This window comes from Malus domestica, chromosome 13 (assembly GCF_042453785.1).
Source record: "Malus domestica chromosome 13, GDT2T_hap1".
Lineage (NCBI taxonomy): Eukaryota > Viridiplantae > Streptophyta > Magnoliopsida > Rosales > Rosaceae > Malus > Malus domestica.
Window position 1 is genome coordinate 17679102 of NC_091673.1, and position 24618 is coordinate 17703719.

The 24618-nt window shown below is 36.9% G+C and overlaps 4 protein-coding genes and 1 long non-coding RNA gene across 15 annotated transcripts; 2 read left to right on the plus strand and 3 right to left on the minus strand.

The window, feature by feature from the left end:
* The first annotated feature begins 3764 nt into the window (after nt 1–3764).
* Nucleotides 3765–7104, plus strand: LOC103453261 (uncharacterized). The gene is made up of 5 exons (XM_070811135.1): nt 3765–3885; nt 3984–4044; nt 4130–4321; nt 4393–4599; nt 4819–7104. Exons 2-5 carry the CDS (start codon nt 3999–4001, stop codon nt 6690–6692), a joined length of 2319 nt encoding a protein of 772 aa, XP_070667236.1. The 5' UTR covers nt 3765–3885; nt 3984–3998; the 3' UTR covers nt 6693–7104.
* A 1246-nt stretch (nt 7105–8350) lies between these two features.
* LOC103453247 (calmodulin-like protein 11) lies at nt 8351–10981 on the minus strand. 2 transcript variants are annotated; one of them, XM_008392792.4, is made up of 4 exons: nt 10672–10981; nt 10333–10490; nt 10124–10204; nt 8351–8729 (listed from the first exon to the last, which is right to left on the minus strand). In XM_008392792.4, the coding sequence occupies exons 1-4, from the start codon at nt 10778–10780 to the stop codon at nt 8592–8594; spliced, it is 486 nt and encodes a 161-aa protein (XP_008391014.3). In that variant the 5' UTR covers nt 10781–10981; the 3' UTR covers nt 8351–8591. The 2 variants fall into 2 exon arrangements, with proteins under 2 accessions (XP_008391014.3, XP_008391015.3); XM_008392793.4 differs by having other exon boundaries at nt 10705–10970.
* Nucleotides 10982–14745: 3764 nt separating this feature from the next.
* On the minus strand, nt 14746–18264 carry LOC103424079 (2-methyl-6-phytyl-1,4-hydroquinone methyltransferase, chloroplastic-like). Its single transcript, XM_029091268.2, has 3 exons — nt 17226–18264; nt 16441–16747; nt 14746–15144 (listed from the first exon to the last, which is right to left on the minus strand). Exons 1-3 carry the CDS (start codon nt 17798–17800, stop codon nt 14989–14991), a joined length of 1038 nt encoding a protein of 345 aa, XP_028947101.2. The 5' UTR covers nt 17801–18264; the 3' UTR covers nt 14746–14988.
* Nucleotides 18265–19074: 810 nt separating this feature from the next.
* LOC103424067 (uncharacterized) lies at nt 19075–22666 on the plus strand. 10 transcript variants are annotated; one of them, XR_011574732.1, is made up of 6 exons: nt 19075–19299; nt 19448–19595; nt 19741–19827; nt 20255–20369; nt 20956–21066; nt 21708–22666. It is a non-coding gene; the product is annotated as an uncharacterized lncRNA (long non-coding RNA). The 10 variants fall into 10 exon arrangements; XR_011574734.1 differs by having other exon boundaries at nt 21721–22637; XR_011574731.1 differs by having other exon boundaries at nt 19077–19299; nt 19448–19641; nt 21721–21898.
* LOC114820637 (protein LIKE EARLY STARVATION, chloroplastic-like) lies at nt 21522–24315 on the minus strand. The gene is made up of 4 exons (XM_070810815.1): nt 23617–24315; nt 22731–23386; nt 22319–22509; nt 21522–22113 (listed from the first exon to the last, which is right to left on the minus strand). The coding sequence occupies exons 1-4, from the start codon at nt 24122–24124 to the stop codon at nt 21738–21740; spliced, it is 1731 nt and encodes a 576-aa protein (XP_070666916.1). The 5' UTR covers nt 24125–24315; the 3' UTR covers nt 21522–21737.
* Nucleotides 24316–24618: the final 303 nt, after the last annotated feature.

The window sequence follows — 24618 nt, forward strand, 5'->3', positions numbered from 1 at the left end:
GACTTGAAAGGAGAAAAAAGCAAAGGAAAAGTCCATCCCAACCCAATTCCTTTCCCGAATCACTGAAGAAAGGCTCTCCAATCTGCAACTGCAAGCACACAACCGGCATGCTTGCCAGCTGCCCCCCACCTGATTCATCTGTCAATATCTCCGAAAACGCTATAATATCCCAGAAATTCCAAGATATCGAAAATCTGAGTTATACCCAATTGAAAGCAAGTTCTTATAGCCGCAGAAAATCCATTTGGCAGACTGCCATTCGCATGCATTCTGCGTCGCTACTCATGTATACAATTCCTTTTCTTTTTTGTCTTTTACCTTGCTCAGACATTATTTTCTTTTTGCTGAATTTTGAATTTTTTGTTACGAACGAAACTGATATATGTAAATGGGTTTTAGTATGCGTTTAGAAATTTGTTATTTTGGTTGTACATAGGTTTTTAATGTAAATTCAATAGAATATAGATGCAAACTGAAAAACTTATTTTATCATGTGAATTCAGTTGTTTTGATTAGTTTTTGAACAATTTAGAAATGAGTGTTAATTGTGAGTTTCAGTTTCAAAACACGCAACAGAGATCGGACATTTTTACTAGTTTGCTTCTAAAGTACCCTTAAACTTTGGAAAGGGATCCTCTCCGGATTCCTTCCTCCTGATCCACCAAATCAAGAGATCCTTGCCATTCAAATTTTATCTAACAACTGAAGTTATTATAACTTTTAAAATGAGCCTCTATTTGTAGTTGTTGAATCAAATTTCAATGGCATGGATTTCCTGATTTAGTGGATTTGGAGAAAGAGATCCGGAGATGATCAATTTCCTTAAACTTTAACACACCACTCCCCTGCACACCGAATGCTGAACCCCCATGCCTTGTCCAACATCTATGGAGAATGAACCTTGCTTTTCCGACCTTCACCATGTCGTGTGCTTTCTTCCCCATGCCTTGTACAACATATTAGAGTTGTCACTTAGTATTAGGTCTAGTGATATTTCTCTTCACTTGTAAGTAAAAGATCTTAGGTTCGATTCTCGCGAAATGCGAATTCGAACCACATTATTGCTAGCCTATTATGAAGCTTTGCCACCCCCCATTCCCTTAGACCATCTCCAAACCTGGGCTAAAAGCTAAGTTACCCCCCAAATTACCCCCCCCCAAACACTCTCCAACCCATGTTAAAATTTTAGGCTAAATGTCAAATGTTATTTCTGGGCCAAATACCCCCCAGCTTTCCCCCCGGGCTAAATCCCAAATGTTTATCGAAATTTAAATTTTTTTAGATTAAAATGTTCATAAAATTAATTTACAATAATCTACATATTTATTTTTAAAAAAAATTGATTTAAGAAAAAAATTGGCCTAAGTTCATTCTTTAATAATTCCGGGCTAAAATTTTAGGGCAGAAGTGTTGGAGCAGAAAAGATGTTTCTGGGCTAAAAGCCAAATTTTCAGGGCTAAAAAATTTAGCTTTTAGCCCAAGGGTTGGAGATGATCTTAGTGTAGTATTGTTTGTTCAAAAAAAAATATAGAATTTGTGTGGGTGAAAATAGAAATAATAGTAATATATCCTATTCTGTCTTTTTACAAAATTAAAAATTATAAAAAATAAATTTATTAAGTAGTAAGATTAACTTAAATGAGTAGTGGTGTTGCCACTCAGTACTACGGTCTGATGATATTCCTCTTCACTTAGCAGAACTCTCATTCCTCCTTGTGTAAAAATATCGATGTACTAAAAAAAATGAGTAGTGGTTTTTAAATAATAAAAAACCCATTCTTGTGGGAGGTGGAGAGTTGTTTAGTTTAAGATTTAGCGTTTAGGATATGTTTAGTAAGATGCTAAACTCTAAACAATGGGTGTACCTCATTTAATTAAAAATATTTTATGTCCATTTTTTTCGAAACGATCCAGTGTAGCAAATTAATGTCTCGGAAAATTTGACCTTCTGGGTTCGACTCCCATCACCGGAAATGCCATTTTTTTAATGAAATTAATTTGTCCCTTAAAGAAGAAGATGGCAGGAAATGCCTTTTTTTATGAAATTAATATGGATTAAGTACCTAAAATCTGCAAGTGGCCATGTATCACAGTGGTAAAAAAGAGTTAACCTCCCTTTATCACAGTGGTAGAATGGATGACCTTTTTTTATGAAATTAATTTATCCCTTAAAGAAGAAGATGGCAGGAAATGCCTTTTTTATGAAATTAATTTAGATTAAGTACCTAAAATCCGCAAGTGGCCATGTATCACAGTGGTAGAAAAAGTTGACCTCTTGCATGACGGCGTGGGTTTGAAACTCGGCTGTAGCTAATATAATATCTAATAGAAGGTCATAGAAACATAACCTCCATCCAAACCCAGCACAAAACTACCTACTCCACCTTACAACTCAAGCCACTTACATCGAGAAGAAGGTCATGGAGGTTGCTGAAATGATATGGATTATTATGATGCAGCCACCATCATCTTCATTGCCCACAAAGAAGAATTGTAAGCTTTATGAGCAATAGCCTTACTTTTATCCCTTTAAGAGTGTTTTGCCCACTCTCTTTCAAGTAAAACTAAAACTTATCCAGTGCAGCAAATCAAGTGCTATCTAGAAAAAAGGTCGTACCCAGTGCACAAGGCTCCCGCTTTACGCAGGGTCTGGAAGAGAAGTGCTATCTAGAAAAGTACTTAAAATGCTTTATGAAATAAGCATATAGTAGGTGTTTCTTTCTAAATCACTTCTAACTTTTTCTACTAAATATAATCAGAAGAACTTTGATGATCTGAAAACGTTTTCACTTATTTTAAAAATACTTTTAAAAATCAAACCACTCTCCACCCACCACACTCCATGGCTAATATTTGCTGAAAAGTGACTGACTAGGGTGGATTTCCACACAACTCATCTTTCCATTCCCCCAAATGAGAAAAAAGAGTGTGGAGGGTCCAAATGTTGCTTGCCTTTAAGCACGTAGAAAGGCTAACAGGGCTCCGAACACAATGCACAGCTATCATGAGCCCCTATGCAAACCCTAACTGTGGCCAATTAGCACTTTACATTTGGCTCGTGCCAGTCAGTCAGAACCAAGTGTCCTTCCCTTCTAATCATTTTCCCCTAATCTCATAATATGGATGTTCACATTCAACCAAATAATGGACACAATTTATAGTTGATAGAATAGAATGTTTTCCAATAGTTGCATGTCTTATTGTTTACGTGGAAGAAGTATGGACGAGTTAAGATGACTATGATATGAGTAGTAAACTTAGACATACTAAATTCTGACCAATGTCGCATATGTGAAATATATGTAGTTTGTTCGACGTATTCGAAATTAACTGTGCAAAAATGTAGAAAAGAAAATGGCACAAGCAGGTACATCATGATTCTAATATAGTATTAGTGTTGTGTGACTTGTGTCTCTCGATTGCACAACACCAAGCCGCATGATGTATCCCATCCGGAATTTGAGCAACCACTACGTGCCATTGAAACGCCCCTTGTTTGTCTGTGCGGCGCATTTACAGAAATGGCTGCTTAAAAAAGCTTAATTAGCTTGGTTAATTAATAGTATCCTTAAGATAATACTGCCTAATCTTTTGCATAAACAACATAATCATAGTGGCAGGTCACACTAAAAGGCTGTTTATATTGAATAACTTTATTTCGTTAGCAATGTCTGTCTCATGGAAACTTTTAAATTCAGGACCAAAGAATGTCACTGTCAGCTAAAAAGGCAAAGAGGATGAGGCGTTTGCTTCAAGAAAGACCAGTGAAGTAGTACTACCCTATTTTAATCAAGTGCAAACACCCTGGCATGTCAGCTTAACAGAGAGAAAGCTGTACACTTGAAAATGTATATAGCTATCTGCATGTGAATACATCATCTCGTGGTATATTAGAATTTATACTCAGACTTTGAATTTGAATTTTATCTCTCGATCCGAAAACTCGAGAAGATTGGTGATTTCTGCAGTTGTTTGTACTGCAGGATTTGGTGTAGTTGATGATGGGAAATGAGATGGGTAACAACAACACATCAGGTTTGAGAGGTATGGAAATTTGAAGTTTGTTTTGTGGTTTGTTGATTCATAATTTCATATGTCATGAGCTATTTGCAATTGCATTCTCCTGCAGATGAAGAGAACACAACAGTTGGTGGAAAACCTTTGGCGGAAACTACTCGTGCAAATGAGATAAAAGAAGAAAATGGAATAGTAAATGCAGACGAAGGAACGGATTTTCATGAAAAAGTTACTAACTTGCCTTCCAATGGTCCAGAGAGAAAACGGGATCCTTCTGTTGATGATCAGATATTAGACAGAACAGGTTAAATGCTTTTCCTAGTATTGTTACTAAATATTATTGTCACTACTTAACACTTGGCCTTCTGTCCATAGAGCAAGAAGCTACTGAAGTTCAACCTGTTGATGAATCTTCAAATATTGCGCTGGAATCGAACAAAACAGGTGAAGAAGACGGTGAAATGCAAGCAAATATATTATTGAAAGGCTCGGGATATGAGAAGCCAATCGCACAAACGGAAGAGAGTGATCTGCAAGGAACAATCAAACATCAGCTTGAGAAGCAGGTTTCTTTCAAGAAAGGTATGTCTCCATTCTACTAGTTAAATTTTTTTTTCGTTTAGATATTTCAATCATTTATTCTGTCTTAGTACAAGTTATAGTGTTTTTAGAATTTTTTATGTAGTTCACATTAAAATTTAATTCTTTCTAGAAAATATGAGTATATGTTTAAATGAGAAGAAAGCAAACAAAAAACCCCACCATAGGTCCATAGTACTTATATGCTATAAACTCCAACAGAGGAAGAGGGGACAACGTCCACTTCACATGATCCAGAACCTAAGGAATCAACACATTTGGAGTTAAATCATCATGAAATGGCTACAGTTCACGCTGACGACCAAACTGTAGAAGATGGCAGTGGACGTTTAGAAGTAGGAAGTGAAGACTCCCTAGGATCAAATCCTGATTTTGAGGTGAATGACCACCTCTTGGACACTGAGGCGTTGGAAATTATGGTTGAAAGTGTTGATTCTAACGCTGATCCAATTAGGGAGAAGCAAAGGGAGGACTTATTACTGGAGCAGAAGGCATCCCAAGAACAATTCGAGTCCTCCGAAGAGAAGTCTGAAACTAGAGATGGAGGTAAGGTTGAATGTGGATTGAGCACCATTACAACGATAGCTTCCAATGGTGGTCTGAGTGATTTAGGAAATGAAAGTCATGAGGAGTTTTCAACTGAGATGGATTTGATTGGAAATTATTACTCCGGATTAGAACAAGAAGCCATTCAAGCGCCTAAGTCTCCAAACTCCCATCTAGAAGCTCCTGAACCCGAAGAAAAATGCATGATTGTGGAAGAGGAAATCAAGCTAATCGAAAAAGAGTTGGAAAATGGAGAGAACAACCATGATGGAAACACAATTCAATCTTGCGGAGAGCCAGTGATAGAATCAGATTCTTTCCCGTCAACTGAGCCTCAATCTGAAGCTGCAATGATTGTCTCTATACTTGAGAGCGCCAAAAAGGTACGTGTATTTAATCCTTTAAGCAACAAAGATTGTCGAACTGAGGAGACGGAAGTTGCTGAGAAAGGAAACCTAGTTGTCATGGTGTGTGTTGAAAACGAAATTGAGGCTTCTGAGGACCACTTCCTGAACTTGGAAGAGAAAATTGAGGTGGTCCCGGAACTTGGAATGGTTCCAATGGAGTTAACTGTTGTGCATTGCAATGACGAGGAAAAGGAGGCAACAGAGAAGACAACTGCAGAAGAAAATGGGAATAACACTGAACCTTCTTGTGCAATTGCTGTTGATCATGATCAAGCAGAGGCTCTGCCCTTTCAAAGCACCAATGACTCAATCCTAAATTCTAAGCAAGAGAATTGCAGTGAGTTCTTTGCTGCAAAAGCTTCCACTGTTGATTTCAATAACTGGATAGCTGAAGCATTAGTTTCTATGAACAAGTTGGCACTCGATATGCCTGATCAACATGTTACACAACATACCGAACCATCTCAAGCAGCAGCAGAAGCAGAAGCAGAAGCAGAAGCAGAAACTAAAATTCCAGCCAGCCAATCCAATGAACAATGTGAAAAGGTTGAAACATCTGAATCAGTAAACTGTGATTTTGAAACACAAGAAAATGTGGGAAGGTCCAGCACTGAATCAGATGTTGATAACTTGAATGTTCATGCTCGGATACAAAAATCTCCAAGCTTCAGCCTTGATCTCCAAAATGAAGCAAGAACTGAGGAATCGGATTCTCCCCCTTTGCTGTATCATGACAAGGCTGCAATAGAAGGCTCAACAAGCCAAGATGATGGTGTTACCCTTGGAAGCTGTATCGAGTACACCGGATCTGAACAAGGTGTTTCACAGTACCAAGCAATGCTGGTGGAAGAGAAAGTCATCACATTGGAACCAAGTAACTCAGAGAAGTCAAATACTTCATTCCTAGGATTCTTGAAGGAAGAGGAAGAAGCTCGTATTGTTGTTACACCACACGAAGATGATAACCGGTCGACTGCTGAAGATTCAACCAAGAATCTCTTGGAATCACATACTAAAGAAGCTGCTAGGGATCCAACTACTTCATCAAAAGGTAAAGCAAAGCGCAGGCAGCGGTCTTCTCTCTTTACCAACTGCATGTGTTGTGCAACTGTGATTAACTGAATGCCTCTTAATTCATACGCTCTGAATATACTGGCTTTGATTGGTGATTTTCTCTCTAATTAATTTGAGTTCTCTGGGAAATAGAGTTCTATCAGGAGGGAGACTGAATTTTCTTGGTAATTCTTTTACTTTTTTGGCTCAAAACTTATTTTCTTGGTTACTTTGAGAAGCCAAGAAAGAGTGTATGTTTTCACTTGTTCCATCTGCCTTTTTATTTATTTATTTGGCTCAAAACTTACAGTACCTTGTGCTGTAAGTTACCGTCTGATGTAATTCCATCTATTTATTTGACTGGGAGATAATTAATTTGTAAGGTTTTGGAGGGAATTGTATTAAAGGCAGCTATATATGGTGCTTCTGATTGTAATATTTGTTCATTTTTATTCATATAATACAATGATTTGATAAATTATTCTCTATCAACTTAAACCTATGAGGTTAGTGTTGTCTAACAAAAATTAATATTTTTCAGTATTAATATCATCACTGTTTAACCTTTTGATTATGATGCAAAGAGATGGTATGAACCAAATTGTTAAACCTATCATCAGAACCTCTAGTATCGCAATCTAAGAGAATCTTGAATATCACCAGTTGTACGTAACTATGCATTTATCCTTCTTTTAACTTATATTGTAAAATTAGCCAGAGAGAAATAAACATAATATAATATATACAACTAGCGACATGACAAAGTGAAATGCGAGAAGAAAAAACTGATAGATCAGTGCAGTTATGGAGGAACCATCAAAGCACCGACCATAGATTCATGATTGAGAGTCATTTTTTAAATCTGGATTCCAATAGGACTATGGTTGGCCTAAGCAAACTGGGACCAGGCCAGACAGAGACAGACATGATGGCATTGCTACATACCATACCATATATACCACCGAGATCTGATCAACCCAATATTGCTTCACATAATACCAGGCCATGTCTACATTTAATTCTTTCACATTTGATACATCGAGCCATAATCCAACCTTTTTTTCTTCCAATACAAGCAATATCTCCTTCATCTTAATCTAAATTGTGAGAAGAAAGATTCGAACTCAAATATGCAGAGAGAAGCACATTTAGATTAGTCAATATGATTATGTTCGTCTCTCAGCAGAACTGAAAGCCTCTTGAGTATTAAGACATAGTCAAAGAAGATGAGTTGCAATGTAGGTTTAGGGCACACAGAGATAGAGACGAAAGTTTCCACATTCCACGCGGTTTTGAGGACGGTCTAAAGTTTGAACTTTTGAAGCCAAAGACTAGGGGGAAATATGAAGTCATTGACTTAATGCAAAGAAACTAACGTGAAGGGAACAGCTTATCCTTTTCCTTTTCCCAAAACATGAAATAATTCATATTAGAAACCACATTTCCACCCATTGATCTTGGTCAAAGTCCGACCTCACAACCAAAAGTTGGACAAACTTCAAATCAAGAAACCCCTCTTATGAGTTGGAAGATAATCTTATAAATTACCCAAAATAAACAGAAAAAGAAAAAAGAAGAAACTATTTTCACGTTATTATTATTTTATTTTTTTTGTTATATTCTGACTTTTGAATTGAAGAATCAATAAAATAAATAAATATGAGTGTGCAAAAATCACTTCAAAAGAAATTGGAATGAAATGAATATAAAGCAGAAGAAGATATAAATGGTTGAGCTAAAATATATCACATTGAACAAAGATTTTGATACATCATCACATTGAAGCACACCATGATTATGAATATCTAGAAATTGAAAAATAATACAATGTGGAATTGAATAAACTGAACAAATCAAAGGGTACTAGTCAAGTACTCCTACATTTTTGGTCATTTGACAACATGAATACAAGTTTATTGTTTGAGGGCTAGTGACGAATTTGAATGAGGGAATTTTGTTCAATATGGATCATCCAATGGTCATCATCATCTTCACGAATTCATCGTAATTCACTTGTCCGTCACCGTCCAAATCCGCCTCATTTATCATCTGCTCGACCTCTTCGTCGGTCAATTTTTCGCCAAGATTGATCATTACATGCCTCAACTAAAAAAAAATAGCAAGAACATGAACAAACATGATTATGTGAAGTGTAAATTCTGTCGGAAATAAAAGGTCCATGTGGAAAACAAGATAAACATTGTCTAATGAAGGTTTGGTGGTGTTCATTGCATGCGAAAATGTACAGGGAATCAAGATACGGATAGATCTCCCAAGAACTTGGGTTGATGCCATCTCCGATTATGGAGGGCTAGATGTTGTCTTTGGCTATATTTTAGACTTTTTGTCCTTTAAAAATAAAATTTAAAAGATCACTTTAGAGTTAATTTTTTTCATCTCTAACTATGTAGGGTTATATTTTATTACTTTTTGGGGGGGTATATTTTAGACATTTCATCCTTTAAAAATAAAATTTTAAAGATCACTTTAGAGTTAATTTTTTTCATCTCTAACCATGTAGGGCTATATTTTATTACTTTGGGGGGGACTTAGTTTGTTATTGGACTACATGTTTTCTGTCATGTGACCAAACTTACTAAATTTTGTATACTCAATTATATGAAAGTAGATGATTAGATTATTATTTAAGTGTTAATTAACATGTTTATTTCTTATTGATAACCCATCATTTAATATATCTAGCATTATTTCCTTTAATCCTTTTGTCGGAGACCAATTTTGTCATTTAGGACTAAACGTAGCATAATCCTTGATTGGAAATGGCCTAAAAGGATGCGATTTACTTAGATTAAATATTGGGAATTATTTCACGAATACCCAAATAAAACATTTTATAAGCAAGTATTAGTATCACTTAAGCCATATGATTCTCACACTAATATTTTTCTAACTGCATCCTTGTCAGAATCCATGCTGGCAATCCCTGCAATGAAGCCATCACTAATTCTGAATTTGGTGGCCTATCAGAGGTTAACAGCTCGAAGCTTGTAGGCCATTAGGTAGTTGGTATTAATAATATTGTATAAGGGGAATAACCTCAACTTTTTTAGAGAGGGCTAAGGGAAGGTAAATTTGAATAAAGGTCTCAACGCAGAGTAAATCGTAAACGTTTTTAACCGGTTGAATTATAAATTTTATGTTGAGTAAAATTTCTTTTGGAAATAATGTTATCACTCTTTATATATTATAGTCTCTTCTATATTGTTATATGTTTTTTCCAGTCTCTTAACTATGTCTTGGTGCTAATATATGTTCTAGTGCAACACTATGAATAATCATTTCAAACACATGAAAAACATGTTTTGTGAACAAAATGTTCACAGAATTAGACTAACTGGCTTAATCGCCAGTGGAATTTATTTGATAAATTCAAATTAAGCTGATAATAATTAACCTTTTATCTATTTAATCAAAAATTTCAAAGGAATCGTTGCGTATGAATTTAATTAATGAGATGGAATTTTAATATTGCGTTTTACCTCGGTAGCTGAAATGTATCCATTCTGATCCTTGTCAAATACTTTGAAGGCCTCTTTGAGCTCCTCCTCTGCATCAGTTTCCTGATGCATATATACATTCATACAAACATAATTAAGAACACTAATATGGCATTTTAAGACCAACTAATCTTTATAGTTTATATAATCAAGCTATATATCTGCAGTGCCATGCATATATAATTTTATACCTTCATTTTGTTTGCCATTAAGCTCAAGAACTCTGCGAACTCAATGGTCCCATTTCCATCAACGTCAACTTCGCTTATCATGTCCTGAAGCTCCTCCTCCGTCGGATTCTGATCCAGAGACCGAATCACCGTCGCCAGTTCATCCACAGTAATGCAACCTAATAAAACATGTACATATTCAAAATATTTTCCGTCAGTGCCAGTTCATATAGTTATCAAACGAGCGCCTAGTCTTTGTGCACGCACTTCCAAATCTGAGAACGTAAAAAAACTATATAAAGCTGGCTAATGCAAGAACATGTTATATATGTTTATATATTATAGAGAATAAGGACTAACCAAGAACGGAGGACATGATAGTAGGAAACTCACCATCTCCATCCTTGTCAAATAGACAAAATGCTTCTTTAAACTCAACAATCTGTTCTTCGCTTAGTACGTCTGCCATCTTCTTTACTTGGCCTTTCAAAATACAAATAAGTCTAGAGAGAGAAAAAGAGTTCAGAGAGAGAGAGAGAGAGAGAGAGAGAGAGAGAGAATGTTGAGTTAGAGTATAGCTCAATCTTAGCTGGGTTTAAGTAGAAGTCCTCCAATGGGGTAATTAATAGGTAAGTGCGAGCATATTTTCATTGTTTAATATTTTAATAAACTAGTAGTAATAAAATATAAGAAGAAGAAGAAGAAGAAGTAAAATTAAAAAAGGGTGGTCAAATCAAAGGCTTATATGCATGACTGGAATTTGTTGTTACAGTCTTGGCTTTATTAAAAAGAATCATATGACTTCCAAATCTTTAGCTTTTTTTCCTAGTTTCTACATGGAACTTGGTGGAAGGGAAGCAAACAAAAAAAAATATATATATATATATTAACAATTTAACCGTTTATTTTTAGGTGTTGTCTTACAAAATATGCCTATTTGAAATCATCCAAACCAAAAATATATGAACAGTTAAATAAAGTCTAGAGTGGTCCTATAAAATATAAAATATGGTATATAGCCCTAGAAAGTTTCAGGGCAGATATGTAGCTGCTTCACTGTAAGTGAATAAATATAAGAAAGGACAGCTGTAAGGGTTTGATGTTTGGGAGGGACAAAGATTATCTGCTCTTCTTGTTCTCGAGCCTTTTTATTTTGTGTGGTTACGATTAAGTCATATTAATTTTTTATATTAATTTTTTTATAGAGATAATAAGACAAAAATAAATAGTAATATAAAATATTGACATGACTTAACCGTAACCACACAAACAGAAAGGTATAAAAAGACACGGGAACAAAGAGAGCAAACAATCCTCGTCCGTTTGAGACACACAAGGCATTCAGAGAGTAGGACGCTGAGGATATGGGAAGGTGTGTAAATTGCTCCCACATTCAAATTTTCCAGCCCCAAAAAGCACGCTGCGTTGCTTGCCTGCACGAGGAGCCCGACACTACGAGAGAGAGAGAGTAACAGCTTTCTTATTTATGTCTTTTTCGTTTTATTTTTTCAGCTTTCTCTCTCATTCGATTCGATTTGAGTTGTTTATTTTTTTTGTTCAGATGAATAAACAAGTTCATATTTGTTTTGATTTTTTTAGAGTTGATTTTTATATAATCTAAAAAAGAAACGGTTTGAATTATTTTATAAATAATAAATGCCAAGAAAGTATAACAAAAAGATGCGAGCCACAAGTTCGGTAGCAGTAGCACTACTTAATTAGAACACAAAATACTGGTAATGGTACTCGGTATTTTCAAGGCGTTTACATGGATGGTATCTGCATTTTATGGTATGTTTTGCTTTTCTTATTTTTTTCTTTTATTTTAAGAAGGGAGACAAGGTGATAAGTTACGATTTTCTACCTTTTTTGGGGATCGGAAAACTCATAAAGACATTTCAGCATTTTCCTTACCACAAGTCTGGTTTCTACATCAACAGCGGGTTTTGAACCCGAAACCTCTAGTTTTTTATTTTAAAAAAAACCTCGTAATCCACCTTTTATTACTGGATCTCTAGTTGCATGTTCCTTATTTTTTGTCCTTTGCAGTTTTGGAAAGCTTATTCGAATTTGGTCCTTTTCAAGGAACATGCTTCGTTAAATAAATGAATTATATATAACTGAAAGCATAGCATTCAAGTTCAACATAACCCTCTTACAAAATAATAATAACAATAATAATAAAGGTTCAACATAACCCTTATCACACATGTCACTCCTTTATTTTACGATCGAAATCGTGGTACGGCGAATTGAAAAATAACACATCAGATGCAGTCGATATGATGCCACGTGTCAGCTTTCACTTGGATGTGAAGGAAGTAACTTTTATTGATTGACTCAACAACTTATACAATTCATATCCTTCGTCGCCAAAGGAAGTAAGGTCATCTCCAACCGATGGCTGATCAGATAGCTCGTTTTAGCCCTTTAACCCTCCAAGATTCTCTAAGATATTAATATTTTAATGAACAGTACAGGGCTATATTTGCCTCTGTCTCCAACCGAGGACCAGATGGCTTGTTTTAGCCCTATCACAAAAAACCGTCTCCAACCGAGGGCCAAAGGGTCATAGGGCCAAACATAATTTATTATTTAAAAACTACAACTTAAATTCAAATCCAATGGCTAAGTAACGTCAGTCCAAGAACTGGTGGTATCTTTATAGATAAGTACATGAGGCGCTATAGAATGATACGTTCTCGTGCCACAAACAAGTACCTACAACAAGATCTTGTTGCACATCTTTGGACCCAAAGAAGCATGGAATAGGCATTTATGTTTTATGTTTTTAAAAATGTTGTTTAAGTTTCATGCTGTATAATTTTTATGTTGGTTAATGTTATTTAATGTTGTTTCATATTATTTAATGTTGTTTCATGTTACTTAATTTAATTTAATGTTGTATAATGGCTTAGGAAGTTATATGAAAAAAAAAATAGAATTTAAAAAAAATATGAAACAAATTTTGTGAACTAGAAGTTATAGGAAAAAAATGGAATTTAAAAAAATATATAAAACAAATTTTGTGAAGTAGAAGTTATAGGAAAAAAATGGAATTTAAAAAAAAAATATGAAACAAATTTTGTGAAATAGAAGTTATAGGGAAAAAATGGAATTTAAAAAAAATATGAAACAAATTTTGTAAAATAAAAGTTATAGGAAAAAAATGGAATTTAAAAAAAATATGAAACAAATTTTGTAAAATAGAAGTTATACGAAAAAAAATATGAACCAAATTTTGTAAAATATAAGTTATAGGAAGTTATAGAAAAAAAAGGTTTAAATTCATAAAAAAAAATTTAAAAAAAATTTGAATACAACAACTAATGATTGGCTAGCCGTTGGAATTCAAATTAGAATTCAAATTAGTGTCGGTTTTAACCGACACTGTTCAAACTGATATTATATTAACATTGCTATTAGTGTCGGTTATAACCAACACTAATAATATAGTGTATATTATTTATGTCGACTATAATCGATAGAAATAACAAAACATTAAAAAAAAAAATGGCCAGCCCTCCAGCCTTACAGCCCTCTCCGATTCCGTGGGGCGCTTCCAGATTCCAGAGCCCTCTGGCCTAGCCCTTGGTTAGAGACGGGTTTCGGGCTATTTTCAGCCCTCTAACCCTTTGGACCCTTCGGTTGAAGATGACCTAACCCACTTCTCCCAACTAAGGGCTCGTTAGTACGTTCTTTTAAACAATTGAATTTGATTTTTGATAAAATATTTTTAAAACTAAATTTTACTAAAATGCAAATTAATTGTAAAAAAAATACTTGAAGTGCTTCTAGTAAGAAGCACATTTCTAATGTTTTTAGCAAAAAAACACTTCAAGTGTTTTTATAACTCAAAAATATTTTATTTAAAAGTGCTTTTAGTCATTTAAAAGCACTTGCCAAAGGAGTCCTAAACAACCACCAAAACAAAATCTAGTTACAATTCCCATTGATATGATGCTGACATGTGACATTATAAAAAAATTTAGTACGCCGAAAACACGGCCAAGTATATCAAGTAAACAAATACAATTGGTTGAAAATTTGAAAAAAAAAATCCCAACTGATTGTATTATTACACTTTGTATAACAAGCCGTATTTCTAGCACACTGAAAAATACCTCAATGAAATGAGGCTTGAATGTGGAAGGCTTAGTGACATCTGGGAATTTAGTCTTAAAAACTGAATGCTCCTACCAAGCAGCTGTAGCATCATCCTTTGAGTGAAGTTGCCATTGAAATTTGGTCTTAAAATTTGGGGTTGAATGTTTCTTTGTTAGTTTAAAATTTGGGGTTGAATGTTTCTTTGTTCTTTTTCTATCGTATTCTTCGAGAAGTCAAATTTTGATTACCTCAAAACCCAACTTCCATCGACTAACACTTCAAGTTTGTTCATCATCTTCCGGCTAAAAGCATTGACACCTTCCAACATTTTAAAATGAAATGTTATGACATAAAAGCAACACGAAATTACGGATCAACTAAGTCACTTGTTCAACACAATTCCAAAAAACTTACGCGGTAAAGGTGCGTCCTCCGCAGCACAAATTCACAGACGTGCGTTTGTCAAATGAAACAGATTATCTTAACCGGCTAGCTTCACCGAAAAAAGGGAAAAGAAGGGATCAAACCGTAGGAATTGCTGATAATCCCTCACATTTTGTAACTCCTGTTTCAGATAGGCTGGCCCTTCGGAACAATTTGATCTTTAATCCACATGTAAATTGGAACCAGCACATAGTAAGCTCCTGCAGTTGCACCGAGAATGAGCCGAAAAAGAAACACCAATGGATTCACAGGCTTCCTGACATCCTCCACCTTTGGACCAAGCTGGCACCAAAGCAAACATCAAATAAATACGAGGAAGTATATCTATCAAACCAAAAATAAGCCTCCTACGTAAACCTACTGCATCTTCTGCTTAATTTTCAACAGATATCATTTAGGTACACGAGTAAACCCTCAATAGAGTAGATGAGCATCTTCTGATTAAATGGTCCTCGCCTATAACGACTCACAAACTTAAGTGTCCCCAAATTTGCTTTTGAACTAAAATCTTATTAGATAGCATTAAGTAGTATTGCTTCCTCCTGTTTTCTGCTTTTGCTTCTAAAATGAACCACAGCCAGTGTTGTCGCCAACACCACCACTACTATTTGTCGGTTGTCACCACTAATACCTTTACCACAACCGCTAGAACACCATCACCAACATCACCCTTTCCGCTAATTCAAGCACGGTCATGGCTGCCCAGAGTCACACCTGCCATTACTATTTCCACCAGCATCACCACTTATGTCACAACCACCACCATTGTTATGCACTGTCACTCGTAGCTAGTACAGGAACCGACCACCATAACCTCTCCCACCACACAAAAATTTATATACTTGTGTTTAACTTCCAGCATATTTCACTGTTTCTAGTAGAATTTTGAAACAACTGTGAAAAAAATAAGAGTATAAAAACTCCAATGAAATTCTTGCAGCCACCTCCATAGCCATGACCAAATCATTTCTTGTACCACAACCAATCACTATAGTCGTGTTTAATTTCCAAAAGAATTTGTAAACAAATATTAAAACAAAAATGTATACGCAGTTTTAAGAAAACAATAACATGGAAAGGTCAATGTATCCAAACATGGCATCAGAAATAAGAGAAATCCTCGTAAAAATAAAGATTAAAAAATAACATGTATCAGGGTGTTCGTTAATATGCAGAAACCATGCCATATCACCTTCTCTGTAACAAACTTCATTCTTAAGTTGCCAGCTCAAAAGTTGAATAACAATGCCTCTAGACAAAATATTTCAAAAGTGTAGCAACAAGCAAGTCTCTAATTTGAATTGGAAGAATTATTTATTGGACTGCATGCCATTTGATATGACAAAAAAATCAAGCAGAATTTTCTGTCTTCTGCTAGTTGATGAGCTATTTTATAGTTAGCGATGATTTCTTGGATAAAGTAAATTCTTTATACAACCCTAAATTGTTATTCCAATGCTATAGACATGTGAGGGTCGAGACATTAATCAATCAATAAGAGTTTCGTTCGCCATAAAAAGAGACTCCAACATAAGCCACGGAACATAGAAATCTATCATGGATAAAGAAATATATTACCTGGAGAGGGGAGTCCCCAGAGACGGGCTTAACACCTGTCACAGAGCAACCCATGATCAAGCCATGGCGGCGGACACCACGGTACCATTTTGGACCAATTCTTTTCAGTTGAACATCTTTGAAACCAGCATTTTTGAACCACTCAATGTACTCTTCCTCCTTTGGGAAGAGCATCCACACGTCTGCGAAGAAACGAGACAGCCAAAAGGTTGGGTGCACAGGGCCTATAAGGCAAGCCCTTCCTCCTATTTTTAGTACCCTATATGCTTCCTTGATTCCACGCTGTGGGTCTGGCCAGTACTCAATACTGGGAAACAAAATATTGAAATTGCATAAGACAAAGAGAATTAACAGCGGTATATAGACTACCCATTTGTATAATATTACAGCCCCATCACTGTGAATATATGCTTTGTAGTGGAATACCCTAAGTTTCAAGAATTGTAAAAAGTAATACTCCCTTAAATTGTTCTTTAAAGATAAGTACTAATGCTTTCGTTAATTAAGATTAACCACAAAACCAGCATATCACTTCTTCTCATTCACCTCAATGAAATTTGAACTAAGCGATAATAACCTGAGCTAAATTTAGGATACGATCAAAGTTCCAATGACAAAACTCGTTCTTTATGATACATTTCTGCACCTGAACTTCAAATAAATAACCCCACTGCTAAAAACCCCAGTGGACATTCCTTTAAATGCAAACACATTACACTTTGAAATTCCTTTAAATGCAAACTCATTACACTGATTACAGGAAGCAAAACAAGCAGATATTGTACCTCCCAGCAGAGACATATCGATCCGCGTAATCAGTTGGGAACGGCAGATCCTCGGCATCCCCTTCAACTATCTTGCATTCTTTCAAGGGCTCCTTCTCCTTAGCCTTGGCAAGTTGGTGCGGCGATTGGTCAAGAACGGTCACATTCTTGGCATCCACATGCTTAACAATGCCAAGAGTCGTAAACCCAGTTCCACCTCCAACATCCACCACCACCATATTCCTATCGTAAAGTTCAGCGGGCTCGAGCGCATCATCCCGCATATCCTCAGTCCAATGCCCAGGGTTTATAACATGATCATACACTATAGACAAAAACCTATAGAACCAGAAAGCCTCCTGCTTGTGCTGTATGAACCTAGGCTGGGAAGCAGGCCTTGAGGATGATACACTGCATATGGGTCCCACTAAAGTTCTGGTCTTTTGACTCCTACCGCCATAGCTCACTAAACCCTTCTGGGAAAAACCCCCATAAGGGTAATTTTTCCCACCAGAACCTAACCCACTTGGTGTTACTGCTATTATTCCATTGACAAGTTTGAGATTCTGAGCTCCGTAAAGCATCGAAATCGCCATTATACGGTAAAAGAACGAAAACCCACAAATTTAAACAGGTAAATTTACACCTTTTCTCACTGATTACTGGAAACTAAGGTGAAAAATGGCAGTGAGGATTGAGATTTACAGTGAAATGGGAACGCAAGCAGCAAACACAGTCGACTCCTGGTAATTGGAATAGTGGGAATTCATATATGCAAAAATTGAGAAAGGAAAGGATTGGGAAATTGGAAGGGCTTACCGACCCACGTATGTGTGTTGTGCGGAGGCGAAGATTACAGGCAGAGAGTGTACTTGTGTCAGTGTGCGACTCTCGGTTGAATGCGCACCACACGTTGCGGCAGTACCGGTGGTGCCTATCCCTATCAGGTAAAAAGGCCAAAACGGCGACGTACTATTCTCTTTTGGCATATTATGACACGAAGCGTTTTGTGCCTCATAGACGAGACGAGGGGTGGTGGTTGCGAGCCTTGTAACATTTTCATAGGGACAAATCATGATAAGTAAAATTTAAGGAAAACTAATGAAAATGGTTTGAAAATTTTGAGTTTTAATGATAAGGATAAAATAAAGGGTAAAATGAATAGTATCAGGTTTGACTTTTTAGTGTAAAAATATGATTTTTCGTTAAAATGAACATTACCGTGAATTTTTCTTTAAAATTCTCTAAAATTTATCCATTTAACTTTTGACCATTGTTAGTTAGATAGTGGCATATTTGACTTCCAAAAGGTGTAAAAACAGTAACGTTAATATCTGATCAGCTAATTCAAGAGTAAATTGTAGCAATAATTTTTTAATTTTAATTAAATTCGATCAATGTTTCATCAACTAAAAAATCATTATCATTAATCCATCAATTCATCAAAATGTGTAGTTATGATCATTTTTGTCAACTTCTTCAAAATTTTGTCAAAACGAGTTATGACCATTACTACAATTGGAGTCCCTCAACTTATCAAAACATGTGGTTATGGTCATTTTCGTTCACTTCATCAAAATTTTGTCAAAATAAATTATGTTGGAATGATCGTTACTACAATCGGGTTTAAGTTGAGGGACTATTTCTCTAGTTTGATTAAAGTTAAGGAACCAATGATAATGAATTTTTAGTTAAATAATCATTACTCTAATTAAATTAAAGTTGAATGATCATTGCTATAATTTACTCTTAATTTAACTGAAAAATTTGACGGACGTCTAAAACTGTACAATGAGAATCATACTTTGGCCTTTGTATGCAGTCACTAGTTAAACGGATGGTTTCAGTAAAATGACTAATATGGCCTTATTGGATACGTGTTGGTCATCTGTTATTCCATTCTTCAGCCGTCGTTGGCTCCTATTGACAGCGAGTACCGTCGACCGCTCCTCCACCGCTGCTGCGTTTACCCTCTATCTTCCTTCCTCTTACTCAATCCACTACTGCTTTGATTCATATGTTGTTCTGTCAACCAAAAAGCCGGAGCCCTGTTTCTCCAACTCTCTCCTACAGCGGGAACCACCACCACCATCAGGTGCGGCAGCTCCTTTTTTAATATGAGTATATATGTACCTTCAAAAATTAGGGGGAAAAGGTGGGTCTTTCCTTTTTACTACTTCCCTTTGATCTCTGCAAAAGCACACTCAAGTTTTGTTACATTCACACGCAATTTTCCTCGGAAGCCGAATCTGCAACCACGATGTCCATGGGAAGCAGGGAGTCTGATCGGGGAAGTTCTTGAGCCAATTCAGGGAAATTGAGATCGGTAGAAGCACCTTTGAGGTCTATAGATGCTGCATCCTAAGCTCGAGCTGCCATTTCAGTTGTTGGGTATGACTAATTTCTTTCCTTTCTGGCGAATTTTCGACACCCAAAGGTTGTTATCTTTCAATTTCTTCTCTTTAATTTGTAATACTTTGTTCTATAAAGCTTTTGAAAATATTTTGGCTTAGAATTTTGTTTTGTGTGATTGTAGTTGCAGAGCAAGGAGAATGTTACCCCCAATGATTACTTTAAAAAAAAAAAAAAGAAGAGCAATTTGGTTCTGCTTCACCTACAACGAGTAAGTTCCTCTGATCTGTGATTTTTAGCGTTTCGAGAAAGGTTATCGGCTAGAAATAGTTTGAGATTTTGGGAGTTAATGTTTTGAGAAATAGCTCTGAATTTTTGGTTTTATTTTTGCTGATTTTCGAAGTGGTTGTGGAAACCGGTTCTTTTGAACCAGTTTAATCGGTTTTAGTGATTGCATGGGGAGTGGGTTTTTGAATTTGTTTAGCCTATCTCAAAAGGTCAAGATTATATTTTCCTTCATTTTCTAAGTAACCAAACAGAAAATTAGCTCTCTCTCCTTTGTTTGGTTTAACTTTACCAATTGATACTTTAAAAGTTTCTTAAGTTACTTCAACTATTAAGTTTGAAATAATTGAATACTTGAAAATTGGGTTTCGTTTGATTGTTTGTGCTAATTGAGCTAATCTTTTGTTGTGTAGCAACAAGGAGAAATGAGTCGGCCAGAGGACTCTGAAAGATGATTGTTGTTGTTGCTGCTATAGATATGCCGGCGGAGCCTGTGGAGGGAGAGTTTAAACTGGAGCTGTGCCCAAGGTGACCCTGATCCTTTGATCCTTTTCCAAATTCTCACATTTGCGGTTGTTATTGAATGGTGTGCATATGGAAGAAATATGGGAACCATTGAAATGTTGAATACTTTGATTTTGTGTATTTTTTTCAAGGAATGGGAGAACCTTTGAATAAGTATGGTTACTTAATTGAAGCAATTCATGTCATGACTGGATCACTATTTCACCTATCGCCAATGAAAATTATTGTCGACGGTAGGCATTAAAAACTGCCATTATGTCTAAGATGTTTTTATCTGCAAAAACATTCAGATATGGTGTTATCTTAGTAACTTTCTCATGCTATTTTGTTAGATTCTATAATCGAAATTTTGTAGTTTTTAGACTTTGTGGATCTTAGTAAATTAGGTAGTACGAAGTACTCTTTCGCTTCTTTCATTGAATGTGGGTGAATCATAGTTGCATAAGTAATGATGTAGTTTGCAATTGCTAGAAACATTTGGCTTACTACTCTGTCAGTTGTGCATCTAATCTTATGTGGGTCGGTATTATTCATGCTATCAAAAAGCTCCATAGTGATCTCACTATAGCCCTTTTATCTGATTCTGCAGTCAACAAAAAATCTTCATGGAATACATAATGTTTGATGGAGTGACTGATGAAGAGCAACATGCACACCTACTCGGGAAAAACTCGGGAGATTGCTAGAGACATTTCAAGTGGTGAGTTCTAATCTTTATGTACTTGCAGAATAGGAGGAACTTCAATCCCTTTTGTGGGTTTCGTTTAATACATATACAAAATAACCTTTGCATTTGTTGTCTCCTTTCCTACAATTCATGAATAACCTTTTCATCCAATTGGTATTATGAGTAAATTCACAACCAGCAATGGAAGCAAAGTAATGAGCTTCTTTTTTTTCTTAACTACGTTTTTTATTCAGATCATGGAATGCTTTTCTCATGCTGAGATTGTAACCCAATCAATAAGCAAGTGAAACACACTAGTTCTTCATCGCATGTTAGTTTCGATCCATTTTTTAAAATCCCATGCGTGGTACAAGAAAAACATCTCTTTAGCAGCAAAGAGAGGAGTCAAAGTACTGAACAACAATGTGAAAAGTTTGGGACATAGAAAACAAGATATTTTTTGTGTATTATAACTATATGGATGTGAATAAGATAATTTTTCCGTATGATTTGTTCTTTATAGAACATAGGGATGTAAATAGATTTTGATACGGACATTTAACAAAGTTTTAAAACCCGCGGCATTGCGCAGGCTATTATGCTATAGTACCAGAGTATAACTACATTCATTATTTAGGCAACGGAAATTGACGATTATGTATATAAAATTATAGATGGCCTTTGCAGTTTGCACAGACGATAATCTATGACATCTCCGATGGCTTAGGAACTTCCCGGAGCTTGACTGAGTTTTCGAAGCAGTGGTAAAAGCCAAAGTGAGGGAACCTTTCATACCATGTGTCTTGCTGCTCGTGCGTATCCCAGTGCTCCCCGCTGCTGCTCTTGCCATACTTGTGAACCCAGCCGGTACCATTGTGGCCCTCGGCCCATGTCCGGTTCCAGCGGTCTCCAAACTTACCTTCCCACCATGTTTCCCCCTGCTTCACGCCGTGACCATTTGGGTCGAAATGTTCATCCCATTTGTCACCCCATTTTGCCCAGCCGTCACCCTCGCAGCGCTCAGCCCATTTGTCAGTGTATTTGTCGCTGCCACCGTGTCCATCATACTTTTCGCCCCACCTGCAACAGATGCAAATCGTTCAGTTTTATCATGAGATCAGGGCAGGTTGATTGAAAAAGCTGCAGGAATATTCAATTTCTTGAAATCTTGAAATCTAGTGCCATACAGACGACTTTCAAATTGTTTGTCAATTTGACCAGAGGGCAGGAATAAATGAGAGTGCTACCGGACATGGCATCGAACGGTTATTCAAAGTTTTGGTACCTTTCGTGCCAAATATGAGCATGGCCAGCCTCAAGGGGTATGTTTGGGTCAATACCGCACCACTTATGAGCCCATTTCTCTGCCTGGCCTGAGGCATCATAATGTTCCTTCCATTTCTCGTGCCACTCATCGCCTCTACCATTCTTTCCCCACTTGTCTGCAGTTTTCTCCATATGCACAAGTCCACAGTTCTGCAATCCAATCGAAACTTTCTCTTCAGCTTATTCTAAGATTCGTAACATTCGTATATTCATCATACAAAACTAATATATTGTAACTTAGACGTGCAATCACAGCAGAACCCAGGCAGGGTTGTTTCTGACCGGAAAGAAGGGCTAAAATCCATTCTGATATATTGTAAACAAGGTTAGAAAACATATAAATTTAGTTTCAAGTAGCAATGTGGAATAACCTGCCACATAGATTCCGTCCAATATTCACGCCAAACATTTCCAGCTGCATCACGTCCCAATTTTTCTGAACCAAGCTCCTTGTGGCCAAACTCATCTGCAGCCTCCCAGTACTTATCTTGCCACTCAGTAACTTGGTCAGCACTAATACCTCTGCTCATTGTCCACTTGCAAATCACCCCATCGGGCCTTTGCTCAATTCCAGATTCCTTCCACCACCTAGATCCATCCGTATTCACTCCGTATGATGACGCCTCATCCACCGCATCAAGAGCCCGAGCTGCCTCTGCTGCAAGTGCTGAAAACTCATCACCAAGTTCATGTTCCTCTTTCAAGGAAGGTGCCTCTGAGACGTCCACTTTCTCAACCTCCATCAGTGACTGTAAAGGGGGAAGAGGAGGGTTTCGATTGGGTTCTTGAAGCTTACTCTCCAAGGGGATTGAGAGATAATCTACAGATCCTTGTTTCTCTAAGACCGGATTGCTTAAAATCGACATTGCTGAAGTTTTCTTCGCTGTCGGCAGGTAGCTGATGACACCATCTGAACCTTTATCACTACCCTGAGGGGGTTCCCATGACCAAAAATCAGGACCTGGAGTCCCGGTTCCTGAAATTTCCGATTGAGGCACTGGAACAACTACACTCCTAATCTGCGCTCCTGTTGGAACTAAAAACTTTTTAATATCCATGACAAACAAAATGCAGGGTGTATATCCTCCTATTATCCAATGCCAACATATGTTACAAATTCACAACTCTTAACTTCACAATCTCATATAATGCCATCTCCGCGAAACAATAATCCCATCAGCATCCAAAATCCAATATTTAAACAATCAGAAATTCAAATTCCCAAAATAAAATCAGGCACATTGTCCACATCTTTACCTTCTTGACGAGCCCCAATTGTTCCGCCACTCCCACCACCCAAACCGCCGCGATCCCCCGCCTCGGTCCTCAATTCCTTCTTCTTGTCCTCCAAAATGGCGCGAGCCGCCGCGATCGCGGCCGCAGCTCGATCAACAACCTGCATTCGCTGAACCCGGTCCCTCTCCTCCTTCGAAACCTCCAGAATCTTCTGGAACTCGTCGCTCTTCTTCTCCAATTCCTCAACGGGCTCGATACTCTGATCATCAACCTCGATTTTAGCAGAGTTATCGACGATCCTTTCGAACTCGGCGACCTTTTTGTCGTTCTCGACGGCCTTCTTCCACATTCCGAGGAACGAGTCCCCGCCATCGGAAACCCTAATCCGCAGACTTCCCCTGCCGGTAATTCTGGCTCCCTGAAACGGTCCCGTTTGGCAGAATTCTAGCGGAAGAATGAGCGGTTGTCTGTGCTTGTGGAGGTAGAAATGAGCGGCGCGTGGAGCACAGGCGCCGAGCTGAGACGCCATCTCGTGCGGTGGCGGGGAAAGCTGTTGGCGGAGAATGTTGTGAGTGAGTGAGGAGACTTCAGTTACTAGAGAAGAAGAGAGAAGTGGCGGTGGATATTTCAAGTATTTTTTTATTTTCTTTAATTTTAATTTTAATTTTTTTTAAGCTTTTTGAAAAGGAGGGAAAAGGTGCCGTGAGATTAGAGGAAGGTTTTTTTTTTTTTTTTTGGAAGATGATTAGAGGAAGGTTTGGGATGCGCTGGTTGTAACGGATTTACCCAAATCCTAGTTGATGGGTTAGTGAACACGTGGCGCAAAAGGAAGAGGGAGGGACGGTGCGTGACGGTAAAGGATGCTGCCATTGGAAAGAGGATCCTCTCCCAATTCATTTTGTTGGGATCCCAAGCAAGCATTCCTATATATTAGTAGTTTATGGTACATTATGCAGTTAATTTTCGTCTGTTTCTATTTGTGTTTAATTTTAAATATAAAAATTTAAATAATTTTTTATCGTA

Excerpts from the sequence above, each read along its gene's own strand:
- LOC103453261 (XM_070811135.1), top strand. The coding sequence starts at position 3,999 with ATGATGGGAAATGAGATGGGTAACAACAACACATCAGGTTTGAGAG. Across the intron at positions 4,045-4,129 it reads CAACACATCAGGTTTGAGAG|ATGAAGAGAACACAACAGTT; the intron begins GTATGGAAATTT and ends ATTCTCCTGCAG. Across the intron at positions 4,322-4,392 it reads TCAGATATTAGACAGAACAG|AGCAAGAAGCTACTGAAGTT; the intron begins GTTAAATGCTTT and ends TTCTGTCCATAG.
- LOC103453247 (XM_008392792.4), bottom strand. The coding sequence starts at position 10,780 with ATGGCAGACGTACTAAGCGAAGAACAGATTGTTGAGTTTAAAGAAGCA. Across the intron at positions 10,205-10,332 it reads TAATGGCAAACAAAATGAAG|GAAACTGATGCAGAGGAGGA; the intron begins GTATAAAATTAT and ends TATATGCATCAG. Across the intron at positions 8,730-10,123 it reads GATACATTTCAGCTACCGAG|TTGAGGCATGTAATGATCAA; the intron begins GTAAAACGCAAT and ends ATTTTTTTTTAG.
- LOC103424079 (XM_029091268.2), bottom strand. The coding sequence starts at position 17,800 with ATGGCGATTTCGATGCTTTACGGAGCTCAGAATCTCAAACTTGTCAAT. Across the intron at positions 16,748-17,225 it reads CGATATGTCTCTGCTGGGAG|TATTGAGTACTGGCCAGACC; the intron begins GTACAATATCTG and ends TTTGTTTCCCAG. Across the intron at positions 15,145-16,440 it reads CTGGGGACTCCCCTCTCCAG|CTTGGTCCAAAGGTGGAGGA; the intron begins GTAATATATTTC and ends CTTTGGTGCCAG.
- LOC114820637 (XM_070810815.1), bottom strand. The coding sequence starts at position 24,124 with ATGGCGTCTCAGCTCGGCGCCTGTGCTCCACGCGCCGCTCATTTCTAC. Across the intron at positions 23,387-23,616 it reads AATTGGGGCTCGTCAAGAAG|GAGCGCAGATTAGGAGTGTA; the intron begins GTAAAGATGTGG and ends TAGTTCCAACAG. Across the intron at positions 22,510-22,730 it reads GGACGGAATCTATGTGGCAG|AACTGTGGACTTGTGCATAT; the intron begins GTTATTCCACAT and ends ATTGGATTGCAG.